The sequence below is a fragment of the Pogoniulus pusillus genome, chromosome 5 (assembly GCF_015220805.1).
Source record: "Pogoniulus pusillus isolate bPogPus1 chromosome 5, bPogPus1.pri, whole genome shotgun sequence".
Taxonomy (NCBI): Eukaryota; Metazoa; Chordata; class Aves; order Piciformes; family Lybiidae; genus Pogoniulus; species Pogoniulus pusillus.
Window position 1 is genome coordinate 31,237,939 of NC_087268.1, and position 18,114 is coordinate 31,256,052.

At 40.4% G+C, this 18,114-nt stretch overlaps 1 protein-coding gene across 3 annotated transcripts in view; it reads left to right on the forward strand.

Annotated features, from left to right (window-relative positions):
• The window catches only part of GRTP1 (growth hormone regulated TBC protein 1), a 40,134-nt gene that overhangs the window by 19,588 nt on the left and 2,432 nt on the right, over positions 1–18,114 (forward strand). For all 3 annotated transcript variants that reach the window (XM_064143696.1, XM_064143697.1, XM_064143698.1), the window contains 3 exons: positions 389–485; positions 17,596–17,768; positions 17,882–18,067. In XM_064143696.1, coding sequence (XP_063999766.1) covers positions 389–485; positions 17,596–17,768; positions 17,882–18,067 — 456 coding nt within the window. The remainder of the gene's footprint in view (positions 1–388; positions 486–17,595; positions 17,769–17,881; positions 18,068–18,114) is intronic.

The following is an 18,114-nucleotide window of genomic DNA, read 5'->3' on the forward strand; positions in this document are numbered from 1 at the left end:
TGTCAGATCTGCCTACAGGTGTGTGGTGTTTGTACTGCATGTCCAATACAGGTGTGTTTTGGTTCTGGTCAAAGCAGTCTTCAGCTACATTGATACAGACTTTGAGATCTAGGAAAAAAAGAATGTAAGGAAATAAAGGGTAATTATGGACTACTAAGCTTTTTCCTTTAATTTTCCTCTTCTTGATCTTTGTTAATAGTTCTTGTTAGCTGTCATCACACCGGTTTAACAGCTTATTCAACCAGTGGCATTTATTACTAGTTTTTACTAGTAATTTTACTTAATATGCTTACTTTGTAAACTGTCGTAGTTTAGCCCTTATTGAAATAAATAATATAGAAACTTGTAAGTAAGTATATGCATCTTAAAACCCATCTTTCTATTTCAGGGCATGAACTTCATAGCTGGATACCTGATCCTTATTACAAAGAATGAAGAGGAGTCCTTCTGGTTGCTAGATGCTCTTATTGGAAGAATATTGCCTGGTATGTTAAAAACATGTCTCTTTTTAATCTTTGGATTGTTCTTTGTTTTTAGAGGTTTTAGGTGTTAAAATGGATTTACTTGGACTGAAGATTTTTCTAGGGTCCTGGAAACCCAGTGGTTTATGTGTGTGTTAATTTGCAGTCTTATTTCTCACTTCCTACTTATACCTCCTAGGTAGATGTCTTCCTATAATCAGTATGATGCTAGGAAACAGGTCTTGTGAAGGTGTCTGAGATTCGTCACTTCTGGTTGCAGGGAATATGATATGACACACAGATGAAGCAGTAATTGCAGAGCAAAACAAAGATGGGAGAAGTGAACTCTGAGCAGAGAGTCTGAAGTGGAATTTCCCAGTGGCTTGAGTGGAGGTAGCGCAAGCTTTCTTCAGAGATACTTGGCAAGATGGTGGTGGTTTCTGTTAGACATAGTAGTTTCTGCTGCATTCCCAGCTCCTAAGTGAGGATATCTTGGGCACTTTACACATTGTGATTTTGCAACAAAGCAAACAAACGTTGAAGTCCTGTCTGTGTTTCTGTGTGAAGTTCTTGTTAAAGCTCTGCTACAATCAGTGGCGATCTAGACTGGTCAATACAGCCCAGAGGGAATTCAGCACACCCTAAGCTGTAGACTAGATTTTATGTTTGGTCTCTTTAGGTTCCCTTGCCTGTGTCTCTGGGTTTGCAGGAGGTGTTCACACCCTCAATTTTGCACCATTTGTAAGCTGAGTCTCATCACATGTGTGCAGTAGTTTAAAACCAAAAGCAGACGCTGGGCCCAGCTGTGTTTTATAACCCTACAGAATACATTTGGGGATGTTCTTTCTTGAGATTTAATTATAGGGAAGAATGGCTTCGTCATGAATTTTCACTGGCACGGCACAGAACTGCCAACAGCTAAACCATTAATGTAAAGCCATACTCAAAATGAAAGACTAATTTTTTTTCTATAAGGAGGCTTTGAAATTTTCTATTGGCCTAGTTTTGGTTTTGGCCAGATCTTTATCCCATATGCTGAATTCAGTATTAGAGTGTCAACTAAGTGCTGATTGAAGATGTCAAGTTGGTACTTTCATTTCTGCTTCTTTCTGTTCTTGCTTAAGATTGAACAAAAAGTATATAATTTTTTGTTCCTTACTAAACAGGAGGGAAAGACTTTGCAGAAAAGGAAAAAAAAAAAAGCTTTAGGAGTCATTTACTACTTTGATGACTGTAAGAAATTATCTTTTACACTGAAGATACCCTATAGGAATTCAGGTTTTCTGTGCATATGAGCAGAGTGGTTGGACTTTGTCAGCTGATTGAAAGAGTAAAGAGAGACAGGGAGCGCTATCACTTGTTGAACCAATCTGCAAATATTTGAGGGTTTGCAGCCTTTAAGTTTACTTTCAAGCTATAAAAATAGTCTGAAGAAATCAACTGTCTTTGTTGCTTTTGTTCAGCCTTGAAAGCTATAAGCTGTGCAAACAGGTAAGTGACTTCAGGGCTGCAGTCTGCCACGTGACTTGCCACTGGCTGGCATGGGTGGATGTCTTTCCATTGACATCATTGAATGAGAGATAAGAACTTCAGTAAAAGGCAAGTTTCACTGCAAAGTGATGTGGCAGTGTTGCTGTTAATCTTTTTGATGGTCTTATATGCTTTTATTTGGAACAAATAAGTAGATTCAGGATTTTGTATTCATTGTCTTTGGTAGAGGTTTGTTGTAAAGCCTCTAGAGGTTTTTTTTTATATCCTTCTTTTACGCTTCGCTCATACCTAAATGGCAAAAGTGGCTGTTATTTTTCACTCTTAGTTGTTGAATTTATCTTCTACCAGTAGCATTGAGAATGAAAAGAAACTTATAATATGAAAGTCAATTACTATGTGTAAAGGAGATGTTCATTTACTTCAGTTATATTTATAGATATATATTTTTACTACCCTGTTTATAGATATATTTTTACTACCTTGTAACAGGAGTCTTGGGACAGACTTTGGCCTGGGTTCAGTACGTTCAACACAGTCACCCATCTGAGGTGCTGAAGTTAGAAACATGTGTGCTTAAGATTCTTTGGTAGTGGGGAAGGGGATAGCTGAAAATTGCTGACCCAAGTGTGCTGCTTTTCCTTCCACAGTCTGTTTTAAGACATCTTGAGGCATTCTTTCCAGTTTGGATGCCTCTTACAAGATACCAAATTAGGTAGTATGAATCTTCTATGTAGTAAAAATAGTGGTATCAAGCAATACAAGTTATACAAGAAAACTTCTGCTTTGTGCTCATTTTCTTTTTCCTCAAATTTTTAATTTCTCCCTCCTGTTTTATTCCCACTACCCTCCTATATCATGTTTGACTTCTACCCTTATAAAAGTCAAAATATGGCAGATAAGATAATTGGCATAATTTCAGTGAAATATCCTAGGTGTAAATGTAAGAAAGAGAATTGGACAAGCAGACTCTTCTGTCAATAGTGTCAAGCAAAGCATATTCCAGTTGAAAGTCCTAGAATTGCTTATTGGAGAAGTAGAGAAACATTTTGTGTTCTCCAAAGTAAAAGCATTAATTTTTTTGTTGGATGTTCACAGATTGATTAGCCAACGTTTTTCCTTTTAGTTTCATTGCTGATGCTCTTTTATTGATCTGCTTGCATTATAATCTACATGTGTTCCCCTTTCATTACAACAGATAATGCCTCCAGGTCATGTCCTCATTTTTGAGTGTATTCTGTCATTGCCAGTTAAAATTAGGACAATTCTGAAATCCCTTCTCTGCCCTTTACAGCGTCTCTATGAATGCTTCCTTCCCCTGGCCCACACACATTTAATTACACTAAACAGCATGATGCTGACAGCATTTTTTTGGGGTCAGCAGATGAACCAAGCCAGCCACAGATCAGGGTCATTGATTGAAAAAAGGGGAGCATTAGTGGCAGCTTTCTGGGGAAGTGACAGAGAAAGGTTACTTAAGCTGGTGGCAAGGATAATGATGGAAGCAAACCAATTTGGGAAATTGCTGCCAACCCCTTTACATTTTCTCCCCCATCAGTAGAGAGTGGCCTTGATAATTTTTCATTAGAAACTTCAGTAGCAGTCATTAGCCAGATTTGAACCCAGCATTTGGATATTAAGAAAAATTTCTTTACTGAAAGAGCAGTCAGGCTGCCCAGTGTTCAAAAAACATGTAGATGTGGTGCTTCAGGACATGATCTGATTCTAAGCTATGGTTCATCTCTTAACTTGTACTCTTTTTTGAGTGGAGGTATGAACCATGGAATGCAATGAAGGTGTGTCTACTCCACTCACTGACAGGGAGGGGACAACTTGGGAATAGGACCCTATCAGCAGGGGTTTACTGGCTGATTTTTTTTTCTCTTGCATCCAAGTGGAGTTAGCACAACTAGAAGAGTCAACCAGCAAAGATTACAGTTTAATCTGTAGGTATGTGAGGTTGTGCATATGCCAGTCACCTGGCTGAACGCAGCACTAATGGGTACCACTGGGTAGGGCCAGAGAGATCCTGTCTCTGCTCAAGACAAGCCCATAGTCTACTGCCTGTTGTCTGTCAGCTGCTCAACCAGGGATTTGGAGAGATTAGAGACACATCTCATTTAAACACAGCAAGCAGGAAAATAATTACTTAACTGAAATTTTGAGTGCTACCAATGTCTTTTATTCTCAGATTCATTCAAAACAGATGATTGGAGCAGTTGCAAGAATCGGTATGGATTCCATCTGAGTTCTGGGTGGCTGTGTCTGAAATTTGTATTTTGTATAGCTCCACTGTTTCTGTTCTGTTCATCACTCTGACTCTTGTTGAGATTTTAAATTTTTTTTCTGTTCTGTTGAGGAAATATTGGGGAGGTTGCTTTAGAAAGCATCAGGTAGGTGGAAATATTGGCATGTAATTTAAGGAGCATGTTTTATGCATCTATGATTAGATGGTGAGTTTAAAGGTAGAAAAGCTTGACAATTTGGACTCGCTTTAGTGTGATAGCTGTGTTTATGTGTAGCAGAAAGTGAAATATTTCTCCCCAACTCCTCACTCCAGGACTTCTCAGTCTGAAAGCAGCAGTGTTTATCAGGTTTTACTCTCTGTCTACTGGACTGTTACACTGGAGTCATTTGCTTTTGCTGAAAACCAGTTGTAGAGTGCTCCTCCAGTGGCTAAGAGTGGTCTTATGGTTCCTGCACTAGCCAGTTGATGGCAAATTTAATAACCTGTTATTCTTGTGCCAGCCCCGACTTTTGAGGATTGAAAAAAAAAATTAGTGTTCCCCCTCTTTTGTGCTTGACTTTCATGTTTTTGTAGGATCCAGTCAATTAATTTTACAATTCTTTTCTATTATTAAGCTGCTTCAGTCAAACTCTCCTTGTGCGTTAAATTCTTCTGCTTCTGTTTTAACCTAACAGTCATTTTAACCTGATGTGAGTTTGATCCAGTTTGAGCTTTTCCTCTTCTTTTTTTTTAAACTTAAACTTGGTCACAATGGTACTTTGGCAGTTGGGAGGGGAGTTGCCTTGTATGTTTGTTTTTCAGTAGGAAATCTGCTAGTGCCTTATGCAGTGGAATTATCTCTCTCTCTTATAGCTGAAAATGCTCTATTTGAGAGAGTTAAAACCAGGATCTCCTTACAGTTTGCCTCTTAAAATTTTCTTCTCATGGCACTCTGGTTTGATTTGTAGTTTCAGTAATAACACATGGCTCCTCTCTCACTGTAACAGATGGTTTTTCCACAGCTTACAGGAATTCATAACACCTTTTTGTTGAACTTCATTTGCACATTCCTGTGCTTGTTATTTTAAACAACATCATCTCTCTTACTCCAGTCTTTTCTCTGGGTTACTCTGTTGTGCCTTGTGTATTGACATGGGACAGTATTTCCCAGTTTCTGGTTGTTAAGAAATACAGCTTTTTCTTTTTTCCCAACATTGTAAATAAAAATCTCACATTAAATGTAAAAACATTCTTCAAAGATCAGTTTAACATCCTTCAGCCTGGTATATTTTAGCCTTTCAATTTAAAATTATTTTTTTTTTACCCTACGTGTGCTGCCTTGCTGTTTATTAATAATTAGGAACAGAGTTTTGAATGATGAAATGGTCACAAGAGTAGTAAACTGCACTGAAGTAACTGGCATTATCTGCAAGGACACAAGGTGCAATTGAAAGATACACTTCAGTGGGCAGCTTAGTGACTACTGGTGAAGGCAGATGTCTGCATGCTGAGATAATAAATATCTAACATGTTTCTGTTTTAAGCTGGCTGTGGTTCTCAGTTATACAAACCATAGACTTGCAGTTACTGTTGCATAAGAGATTAGGCATAGTAAGAGATGTGAATATTTGAGCTAAATAATAACAGTTACATATCAAGCTTGTGCATCTTTCTTTTTTTTGAGTGATTAAAGTTATAATATCATTTAAAGTCCTATCATGCAGACTTCCAAGTTTGAAGGGAAAGGCCACTTGAGAAATGAAGAATGCTGTATTACCTTTACAATACTTCGATTTAGACTGCTTGCTTTTATTTTCAGTGCATGTATTTGTTTCGTTGTTGTGGCTGAATTTACTTTAACACTCTGATAGGGTATTGCCAGAGAACTTCTGAATGCAGGAGCTGACTGGGCAGCTGCATCTTTTGCTGAAGCTTCCAGAGCTGCCTCTCCAATAGAGTGTGGAATTTTGTTCCACATAGAGGTTTTTATTCATCTGTCTGGGTAAAAGACACTGCTAGACCTGAATAGTAGTAATGTTAATCTGAATTTGTAGCCTGTAAACAACTTGTGATGAAGAGTTTATCCCTTCAGACAGAAGATTTGGGCACCATAGGCATGTGCCTTTGGTGTGGAAAGTTCCTTGCAAGGCTGTGCATAATATGCATGAGCTCATGTTTGCCAAGCAGTTTTTTATAGCGCCATCAACCCAGAAAATTTCAGTAGATCAGTAGATTCAGTAGTCAGTTCTGAGTTGTTTGCTTATCTTCCTTCTCTGGCAGCACCTAGCCACAGGGCCATGAGCTGGCTCATCTGTGGAGTGTTCCTTTGTTATCCATCATATGTGAGGCCATAGCAATGTGCAACTCTGAAGTACATCATGTGTACTACTAGAAAAGAGGAATGCTGGGCTAGTAGGCTGAATAATTAGGAATTTGAAATACAGGGCTCCAACATATTCTACTGTTAACCAGCATTAATCTTTGAATGTTAGAGGTCAGTCATATTTACCTAGGAATTAAACGTGCAGTGTCCTCTTGAGCTAAAGATGGAATGTAGGAGTCATCATGTTCCTGTGTTTAGAAACCATGATAAGCCTGAAATGCTTATACCTTACAAATCTGAACTGCTAGGGGATTTGGGAGACTTGAGCAAGCAAGAAGTAACTGAGGTTATTTCTTCTTTAAAATGAAGTGTATGTGCAGACATTTGGAATAAGTCATTTCCTGTATGTATTTTATATGTGCCCCTTCCTCCCCACAAATCAGAAGCCTCATAAATGAAAGCACAATCTCAGTATTTCATAGGTGTGCTTCAGGTAGGTACCTGGGTATAAATCCTGCAGTTTAACCTAAAATAGAAGCTTCCTGTATACGACAAGAATGTAAATGCTGTCAGACATACTTTTGTACTATACCTCTCCAGTAAATAGAAGTTTCATCCTATTCAAATGCCACCAGCAAAACAAACACTTCTAATGAAATCTTAGTTCAGTAAGGAATGATCTAAGGTAGAATTCCCTGATTGTGTACAGGGCTGCAAAGTGTAGGTAGAGTGGTAGAAGCACAGAAGTATGGATCTGAGGGAAGAGATACTCCTTTATTAATTAATTAATTGGAATGTGTTTTAAAAGTAGCCAAGCCTTATCATGCAGCACAAGGCTTTAGATTTTCTTGGAGTAGCAACGCTGGAGGGTTGGGTTTGGTTTTTTGTTTGGGTTTGTTTGTTTTAATTCAGCTAATGTGATTTTGTTTTTTTAATTAAGCTTAGTTGTGAAAGTGCCTATATACACATGTGGTATCAAAAATGCAGTTCTGATGGTGAACATCCAAAATAAGTACCTGATTTATTTATCTTTTGACCTTCTAATGGTCAGACAGTGCTCTGCATGTTCACTTTCAATTTGAGTAATGCAGCCTTCCTCCCTGTGTCACTCTAACAGCAGGAAGCATCATGTAATTGCTGGCAAATGTTTAATGGGGTTACAGCTGCTCAATGCAGATCCTAATAGACACGTTTGTATTTTAACTTGTAAATTCCCATGAGATGTATTCATGTGCCTGAAGAAACTGTGTTAAATAGCAAGACTTGTAAAAGTGGGTGTGTGACAGGGTTTGCTGTAGAAGAAGCCAGCTGAGAAATTGGTCGTATTTCCACCCATTCCCTCTATAGCAGAATAATTTTGGCTAGAGCTCATCTTTGTGAAAGGTCCCAAACTTGGTCCAAAACAAGAACTTTACCGGGGAGAGGGGAGACCTCATTGCTGTCTACAGCTACCTGAAAGGATGCTGTGGAGGAGCTACTACTGGTCTCTTCTCACAAGTAAATTGTGATAGAACAAGAGCAAATGGCCTCAAGCTGTGACTGGATAGGTTTAGACTGGACATCAGGAAACTTTTTTTAACAAAAAGAGTGGTCAGGCATTGGAATGGGCTGCCCAGGGAGGTGGTTGAGTCACCAACCCTGGATGAATTTAAAAGTCATTTGGATGTGGTGCTTGAGGATATCTGAACTTTATAGAATAGGGATAACAGTTGGATTTGACAATCCTAAGGGTCTTTTCCAACCAGAATGTTTCTGTGTTTCTGTGATCACTCCTAGTAGTGTATTCAAGCAATAAATCACTCCATTAGAACTGTTTGCTATATTTTATTTGGAATTTGTCTTGTCCTAACTTACTGTAGCCACCAAGTCAAGATTCTCTTATTTTCAGTGTTGAAAATAATACAGAGTGGTCAAGTTTGTTTCCCATTTTCCTTGCATAAATTCTACAAATAATTACTTCGGGAGTAGTATTTATAATGCTTTCTTTCACCTCCTTTCCAATTCTTTGACTTCATGCCTTAAATCATAGGATGTCAGGGGTTGGAAGTGACCTCAAAAGATCATCTGTTTCACCCTCCCTGCCAGAGCAGGATCACCTAGAACAGATCACACTGGAACACATCCAGATGGTTCTTGAGTATCTCCAGAGAGGGAGACTCCATAACCTCCCTGGGCAGCCTGTTCCAGTGCTCTGTCACCCTCACAGTGAAAAAATTCTTCCTCAGGTTCACATGGAACCTCCTATGCATCACCTTCCACCCATTGCCCCTTATCCTGTCACTAGGCATCACTGAGAAGAGGCTGGCTCCATCCTCCTGGCACTCGCCCCTCACATATTTATAAACATTAATGAGGTCATCCCTTAGTCTTCTCTCCAAGATAAAAAGCCCCAGCTCCCTCCGTCTGTCCTCACAAGGAAGATGTTCAACTTCCTTAATCATTTTTGTGGCTCTGCGCTGGAAATGTATCAGAGTTGGATGTCATTTGTTAACCTCAGTTTTCCTGGTGTTGTACATGGAGATGGCATTCTCCTTCAGAGGTGAATGCATCCAAGGATTACTTCAGCTTCTCTGAGCTAAGATGTGTTTACTCTGGAGTAAGCATATTTACAACTTAAGATACTGCAAAAATGGCTATTTTAAATTGCTCAGCTATGTTCTCACAGCTTTGTGTTGGGAGTGTTTGTGGTTATTTTGGTTTGGTGAGGTTTTTTTCGTGGTTTGTTGTTTCATAGTGGGTTTGGGATTCGTGTTTTGTTGGTTTGGTTTTTAATATGGCGTAGTATGAAGAAGCACTGACAGCAGGCTTTGATCTTGTTTCAAAATATGGTATAATGTGTATGCAACATAGTGGGCTACCAAAACAATGTGTCTGTGGAAGATTATGTGCTTTGGGATTAAAAGAAATTAAATGAAGGAAATCATGCAGTGCACACTGCTAACTCTCATGTACCTAAATGTGCAAAAAGGAACTGTTTCATTTCAGAGGTATTTGAGATATACACCCTTGGCTGTTTGATGTGTTTTATGCTCTAACTTAAATGCTTTACTAGACTTTCACTTTATAACTAGTGGAGAGGTCTCATTTGTTCCTCTTAGAGTTTCAAAACCTGTTGCTTCAAGATTAAAATTAATTCTATTATTAGCATCCCTTCCAGCTTCAAGTAAGAGGATTATGGCTTTCATTCCCCTTCTCTTCATACTGGAGAGCTGGAGAGAGAAACCAATGCAAGTATTAGGCTAGAACCATGTGTTTGTCCAGCTCTCTTTTTTAAGCCTTCTGCTTCTGTCCCAGTCATAGGTAATGTCTTTTGGTAGCTCCCATGGTGTGACTGTAGCTTTCTTGTAAAGAGATGAAGAATCATAGAATCAACCAGGTTGGAAGAGACCTCCAAGATCATCCAGGCCAACCTAGCACCCAGCCCTATCCAGTCAACTAGACTATGGCACCGAGTGCCTCATCCAGGCTTTCTTGAAGACCCCCAGGGATGGTGACTCCACCACCTCCCTGGGCAGCCCATTCCAATGCCAATCACTCTCTCTGGGAAGAACTTCCTCCTAACATCCAGCCTGTACTTCCCCCGGCACAACTTGAGACTGTGTCCCCATATTCTGTTGCTGGTTGCCTGGGAGAAGAGACCAACCCCCACTTGGCTACAACCTCCCTTCAGGTAGTTGTAGACAGCAATGAGGTCCCCCCTGAGCCTCTTCTTCAGGCTAAACAACCCCAGCTCCCTCAGCCTCTCCTCATAGGATTTGTGTTCCAGGTAATTCTGGTGTTCATATGAAGTGCCAGAGAATATAAATGCTGTGTTGTTAAAAGTAATCTTGTTGGTGTGGTGAACTGAAAAAATAGCTATTCTTCCTAATCCCAAAGAGGAATTAATAAAACCAGGAATCCTTCTTCAGCTGAAGTCATCAGTCATTTAGAGTCACTGACTGTACAATTGTAAACTCATTAAAAGAGATAAAAATGTTTGTTTCCTCTGTAGGCATGATAAGCAGTTGTGGTAATCTTCAATGCTTGTCCTTTAATTTCCTTTGTGTTTGAGGAAACCAGTGTTAAAAGTCTGTCCAAGCGTTTAGTGAATTAAAAAGCATGGCTTCTGGGACTATCATCAGCCCTGTGAGCTGCAGCCTTCTCCAAAGCACATAACTCCTTCAACTGGCACACTTCATAAAGTGCAGTGACTGGAGGCAGGCCAGGCTGTTTGGAAACAGCCAAGTGCTCAGCAACCCGAGTCAGCTCAGTGATACTGTGAAAAAAACACTATCCAACAAGGGAGCAGTAACAATACTAAGGTCTGTGTAAAGTCAACATCACAAGCCAAAAGCATCCATAAAATACGTGACCTTTTTTCTGGTAAAGATAGTCCTACCATCCAAAATTTGGCTTTCTTATGATTTCTTAAAGCTAACTTTCAATTGTGCATGATACAGCTACTGCTGGTTCTAGTGTGAGTTCAGTACCCCAGGACAGGAGTCCTGTTTCAATTTGATTTGATGACAGAAAAAGAAAATACGAATTGAACCTGGTTTGGGTTGTGGGTTTGTTGTTTCTTTGCTATTGTCTTAGTTTTGGATGGGATTTGTTTTTTTTTTCTTCAAGTTCCCTGGAGGATTAGAAACTTCTGTTTTAAAAATAACATAGTTAAGAGTTCACCTTGCCATTTAGACATGTATCTGCAGGATATCACTTTGGCCAGGGCATCTGCAAGGAGTCATTTTGGCCTGATATTGTAAAAACAATTGGCAGTACTCTTGGGTTTCCTGTTGTGACTTTCTGGTTTCCTTGCAAACATAGGTTGTTGAAGGTTTTTTTTTACCAGGTTCATGGTGTAGATTCTCAGAAGACCTATTGCATCTTTTCTGAGTATCCCCTGGTAGAAATAAAATAGCACAACGTTGCCCTGCCTTCTTGGACAAAGCAGGCTTATAGTGACCGACAGGGAAAATAAGTCAAATTATGCAGGAATACTACCAGTATTCAGATGTTCTGGAGGTGAGAAAGAACTGCTCTCAGTGATCCTATTCTATGATTCTGTCTATTTTTGGTCCCTTTGTAACTGACTGGACATCAGGATTTTTTTTTTCCCACAGAAAGAGTGGTCAGGCATTGGAATGGGCTGCCCAGGGAGGTGGTGGGATCACCAACTCTGGATGTGTTTAAAAGTTGTTTCGATATGGTACTTGGGGATGTGGTTTAGGATGAACCTTGTTAGAATAGGGTTATCAGTTGGAGTTGGTGATCCTGAGTGTCTTTCCCAACTGGAGTGCTTCTGTGGTTCTGTGAAGTGACGAATCTCATTCCATGTGTGTTCAGAAACTCAGCTACGATAGCCTATCTTTTTTGGAAAGGAAGGCTATTTAAAATAACCCCTGTGTTCAGTAGCATGCAAACAGGTAAGTTTTAGAATGAAAGATGACTGGGATGACTTTATTTTTGTTTTCCACAAGGGCATGTGGTAGGACCTGATTCAGGTTTGACTTGAAATGTAGAACTGAGCTTTCCATAAGGCTAAGTTAGTTCTGCTCATGGCGATCTCTGGTTTTGCCTGCCAGCATTGAGGCTTGTCCCTTCTGGATTTGAGTGAAGTCCAGTAGCAAATGAAAATGTGCATCTACAGCAAGGAGAGTATGTTGCTATAAAAATTAAATTTACTTTACCTTGTTTATGACTGAGAAAAGTTAAACCATCTAATGTTTAATTTTCAGTTTGGTTACATAAATTGGATTGCTAGGACAAATTACTTACTCTGTCTCAAGCTGTCTTATGTAGGCTTTTGAAATAATAGTTAGAAATGCTGGAAGATAAGCAGCAGAGTGGAGGTCTTGTCTTGGGTATTTTTGTAACACTAGAAATTGATGTTGTGCTACTTGCAGTAGGAGTATTTATATTTAACCCGACATATGCACAACAGACGTAAAGAAGTCTTTTTTAACTTCTGCAGCTCTGACTTGTAAAGGTAATTTAAGGCTATAAGAGTACTCCTTCTTAAACTTTTATTTTTGGAACCTCTTAGTCTATTTGTACCAGAACAAGGTCGTGGAGTCCCTACAAGCTTATTTCCTTATTCCTGCAAATCTCATTACTGCCCTGGAACACAAGCAGACAGTTATGTCTTAGCTGTGGACATCTTGGTAGTATTCAGAGAGGTTGCTCATTATTGTGATAGCTAGATAGTCAAAGGTAGTCCGAGGAGTTATCTTTTGTCCTGTGCTGAGCTGGAATAGGTTTCAAGCTCAGTGACAGCATGCCACAGTCATTGCAGTCTGAGTAACAAAGAGCCCTTTAAAACAAGGAAAAAGTGCCTTCATCTGGTTTTATACAGTAGCAGTAAATACTTGGCAGTTTGTGAAGCTGTCTTGTCCTTTTTGCTACTTGCCTTCAAGACAAAGACAAGCCTACCTGTGTTAGCAAGGGAGTTGGATTAGGTTATCTTCACCAGTCACTTCCAACCCCTACCATTCTGTGAGGTCAACAATCCCAACAGACCCACTGGTCTGCACTGCTGTTTGGAGTAAGGGCTTTGATGAGAAAGGGGCACTTGATGAGGTAAATTACACATGGCACGCTGACTACACTGCCCTCTGCTATGCTCTTGGGCACTCCTGAACTTAGCAGGGCATCCAAAATCCATAGGCAGGCACCAGGAGCAACACACTAGGCAAAGCAAGCACATACGGATGAGCAAAGACACAGAAAAGCTGAAAGTAAGGCAAGCCTAGGACCAGTTTTGAAAAGAGCTTGGAAATGGAGAGTTTCATACAAGGAAATTTTTCTGGAGGTTAATAATAATACTATAATGATGATAACTTGTCATATAGTATTTCATTTGTTGCCTGCCAAAAGATGCGATGAAAATAACGCAATGTGTGATCACCTAAATGTTAATATTATCAATTCTGTTTGAAAACCTGAGGAATAAAGGGAAGCAATCTGGCTATGTAGATTTGGGGTTTTTTTTGAAAGGGGGGTGATTTATAGTCAGAGAACATTCCTGCAAACCAACCTAGATCTGTAGCTGCACAGTGTAATTAGCCTGCACTTGATTGTTTTTTAATTAGGAAGTGGCAGATTTGGAGCAGTTACTGACTGAGGTCTGTTCATCAAATGCTTGGTTTTCTGCCAGAGTATTTGAGAGGGAAAAATAATTGTAGAATCAACCAGGTTGGAAGAGACCTCCAAGATCATCCAGGCCAACCTAGCACCCAGCCCTAGCCAGTCAACTAGACCATGGCACTAAGTGCCTCATCCAGGCTTTTCTTGAAGACCCCCAGGGATGGTGACTCCACCACTTCCCTGAGCAGCCCATTCCAATGGCAAATCACTCTCTCTATTAATACACTAATTAAATGTGAACCATGCATATCTAGAAATATCAAACTATTTGTAATTGAAGATACGGAAGGGACATAAAATGAATGTGTTTTGATGGCAGCTGAGTGAATACAACTTGCTGCACTGTATCTTGTGAAACACAGCTTTGTGGCATGGGAAGTGTTAGGCTTGTGTAGGCTTGTTTATAAATAAGATATCTTGACTTTAGGGGGAGATCCAGGGCAACCAGTTGTAAAAGATTAGGAAAAATAGAGCATACAGTGAAATGCTCTCAGCAAGGGAGAGCTACAGGAGTTTTGCTGAGGGGACATTTCCTTGCTCAGGGCCTGGGTACCCCTAGCAAATAAGAACAGAATGGAAAAAAAACCATCTGGGCTGAATGTTACCTATTGCTTAAGTACTGAAGCAGTTACAAAATCATCTTCACTAGTGAGACTGGACATGGACCATGAGAGGTGGATTGAGCATGACACTGGATCCTCTTCTGACTGACCTGTGCAGTTCTCGCTGTCCTTGTGTATATCTTATGACTTGGTGCGGGTATTGCAGACTGTGCTCCAAGGTGGCCGTACCTGGGGACCTGGTTCCTCTTCAGGGGTAATGCTGCCCTCAGAAGACTGACATTAGACTGTAAGGTTAGGTCTGTGCTGTCCCCTGGGCTAATGTGATGTTAGGTTCCTTGTACATGATCTGTGAACAAGTTTTGCACAAATACAGGGTCCTGCAGGGATGTTTCTGAAGGGTAGGAAGTGTGGCTTTCCTAATTTGAGAAGGTCATTTTAGATACATCTCTATATTTAAAAAAATAAAGTAGAATTAGAGATTAAATTATAATCACCTGTTGTGAGTAGTAATTATAATGAATGCTCCCAGTAATTAGAATGACTGTATTCTAAACACATATAACGATGCCTTGGTTGCAGATGAGTTTAATGTAAGTTATTTCTGTTGTGAGCTGGCAAACCCCTGCTGTTCGGTTATTGGCATTTGCATAGAGTCGTTAATCACTCCTCGCACTCGTTGTGCAGCGGTGCTGGGCTGAACGCTGCAGTTTTGTCCAGCAGGGCACATGGGAGCTGCTCCCGCTCCACAAGGAAACGGCAGGAGGCTGCCCTAGATAGATGAATAGTGGCTTCTGTCCAGCGCTACAATCTAACAAACTGAAGTGAAATCTTCATGTCCACCAAGGCTTCCCAGCTGCTTGCTGCTTCAGGAGTTGCCTGGCTGTTAGCCTTTTACTCGGCAGTTCTCACAAAGCTGGGTGGGTATCTGGTTGCATTATGAGATGCTGACATTTGCTTTGCTGTGGATATTAAAAATAGCAGCTGCTGTTCATTTTAGCGTATCAGATGATTGCAGCAGAGCAGAGAGCCTGTGGGCTTGTGTCCTTCCTCCTGAGGACGCTTGCTAGTAGTAACCTGAAGTTTTAAGTACTCACATGTCTCAGGAGCCCAAAAAAAAAAAAAAAAAGGTTTGTGGATGTATGAGAGGAGGAAGAGCAGGAGAGGGCAAAAGGATTCAGTTTAGAAATGTGATTGTATTTTTTTTTCCCTTCTTCACTTGCATTAAAGTATTTTTTTAAAGGTTTACTTAGCCATTAGACATCAATTTACCTTCATTCCAGCTCACAAATGAGGACAGCACTAACACAAAATATGTATCACAGTATCACCAAGGCTGGAAGAGACCTCACAGATCATCCAGTCCAACCCTTTACCACAGAGCTCAAGGCTAGACCATGGCACCAAGTGCCACGTCCAATCCTGCCTTGAACAGCCCCAGGGACGGCGACTCCACCACCTCCCCGGGCAGCCCATTCCAGTGTCCAATGACTCTCTCAGTGAAGAACTTTCTCCTCACCTCGAGCCTAAATTTCCCCTGGCACAGCCTGAGGCTGTGTCCTCTCGTTCTGGTGCTGGCCACCTGAGAGAAGAGAGCAACCTCCTCCTGGCTACAACCACCCCTCAGGTAGTTGTAGACAGCAATAAGGTCTCCCCTGAGCCTCCTCTTCTCCAGGCTAAACAATCCCAGCTCCCTCAGCCTCTCCTCATTTGAAGTCATGGTGTGATTTCATTTGGGTTTAGTGCATTTTCTCATGGGATTACTTGTGCTTTAGCTCTCAGGGCTTTCCCTACAAGCAATTGAAAGGCAAGTGGTTAAAAGAATGTGACAGTGACTTTTACATCTGTAAAGGAACTTTATCTGTCTTCAGTGAGAACAAAGAAAATTAGGACCACAGACAAAAAGCTATATTCCTAAAAGTTGAATGTGATGCTCCTTAGTACCACTTAAAAATTCCTGTTCTGCATCTGGGACAGAACAAATATAGAGCAAATAGCTCCTGGAGTGGGAAGCCTGTTCAAGAAAGCCTTAGTGACAGAAAAATAGATAATAAACTGCTCTTGTGATGTCATTAGAGAAATTAATGTGGTTATAAATATCTTGCATAACCTGGACAGCTTCTTAAACTTATTTTTGGCATTGGTAGCTTTTATAAAAAAATATTTAAGACAAACAGACTCTGCTGCTTCTGATTCCTTCAGCTTTGTGTGAACTGCTGGCTTATGCTGTTTGTGTCTGGGAACCTTGGCAGAAACCAGCTAAGTTAGAGAAACCTGAATTGCAGCTTTTTGAATCACTGAAGGCAAGAAATGCACACAAAGGTGCTTATCCTACCAGTTAGTTCTTTTAGTAAGTAATGTTAATAACAGAGGTTTTGTCAGCAAAGCGCTAATGAAGCACCAAAGATTGCTTCCCAGGGCCAGAGGAATCAAATACAGCTTAAAAATTTCTGCCAACATCTAAACTCACAATATTAATTCCTTAAATATTTGTGTAATTAATTCCTGCACCTTCCTGGGCCATCTGAACTCTTATGAACTAAAATAAATCTTTTTCCTCCCTTAAGTATACCCAGAGCTACTTGTTTATAGAACTGAGATGCTTTTTATTCACCCTGCACCTTGGTAGTGAAAATGCTTCCCCTGCCAAACAGGCTGCTAAGTAACAAGTGCAGTGTGACTGTTTTTTACGTAGTGCATCACTGTGCTTAATTTGGGATTTAGCAGTTTAGTGCAGTGACCAGCAGTGCAGGAGATGTAGGTCTAACTTCCATCCCTGTCTTGCAGATAAATTACATAGGAAGAGATGATGCCTGAGTGATCTGTAATTCATTTCCTTTTAGAATTATTCTGTGAAAAGCAGGGTTTCTTTGGCTTGGAGGCAAAAAAAAAAATGATGATAAACACTTTTAGGCTAGGTCACACCCTGGGAGAAGCGTCATTTGGTTTCCAGCACCCTGCACAGCTGCCACCCTCAAAGTTACATTTCTTGCTTGTGCTGGACTCAGTCTAAAGGCTACTGGTTATTTTGGGCTGCTTGGGTTTTTTTGTTACCTGTCTGGGTGTTGTGAGTAGCCCACACACACGGAAAGGAGGTGGAACTGTGTAAATACTAGTAAGACTTTTGTAGTTTAAGTGCACAGCTAAAACCAGCCCAGATTATCCTTCCTTGGCAACAAAGAACGAATTGCCAAAAAATCCCAGAGAGAGAGAAGATACTTTGGTAGGCATGAATGAAGTGTTTCTGTAGAGGGATCAACCTTGGATGAAACAGTGCTATATGAGCACAATGCAGACATCTTCATTGTGTGGTTTCATTTACATGGGCTCTACACTCAGCTGCACAGGGCATTCTTCAGTTTTGTGGAAAGGTCATGTCCACAGACTTCTGAATTTTGGTTTCTTCTCTCCAAGATTATTACAGTCCTGCAATGTTGGGCCTGAAAACTGATCAGGAAGTCCTTGGAGAACTCGTGAAAATGAAAGTTCCAGCTGTGGCAGAGCTCATGGAAAGACATGGAGTCATGTGGACCCTAGTGGTGTCACGCTGGTTTATATGCTTGTTCATTGACATTCTTCCAGTAGAGGTAATTGGTAACAAAGTTCTCTTAATATATGCTCACTATCATTGTTGCATTTCTGCTGCTTTAGCAGTAAAGAAATCAAGAAGCTGTAGTTTGAATTCTCTCCTTTCCTGCAGACTGTGCTCCGAATATGGGATTGTTTATTCTATGAAGGGTCAAAGATCATCTTCCGTGTGGCCTTAACGTTAATTAAGCAACACCAAGCTTTTATTTTGGAAGCCACGAATTTCCCTGACATCTGTGATAAATTCAAGCAGATCACCAAAGGAACTTTTGTAACAGAGTGTCACAGCTTCATGCAGGTAAATTCTCCGCAGCTTTTAGTTGTTACCGACTGAGAACAAGACTC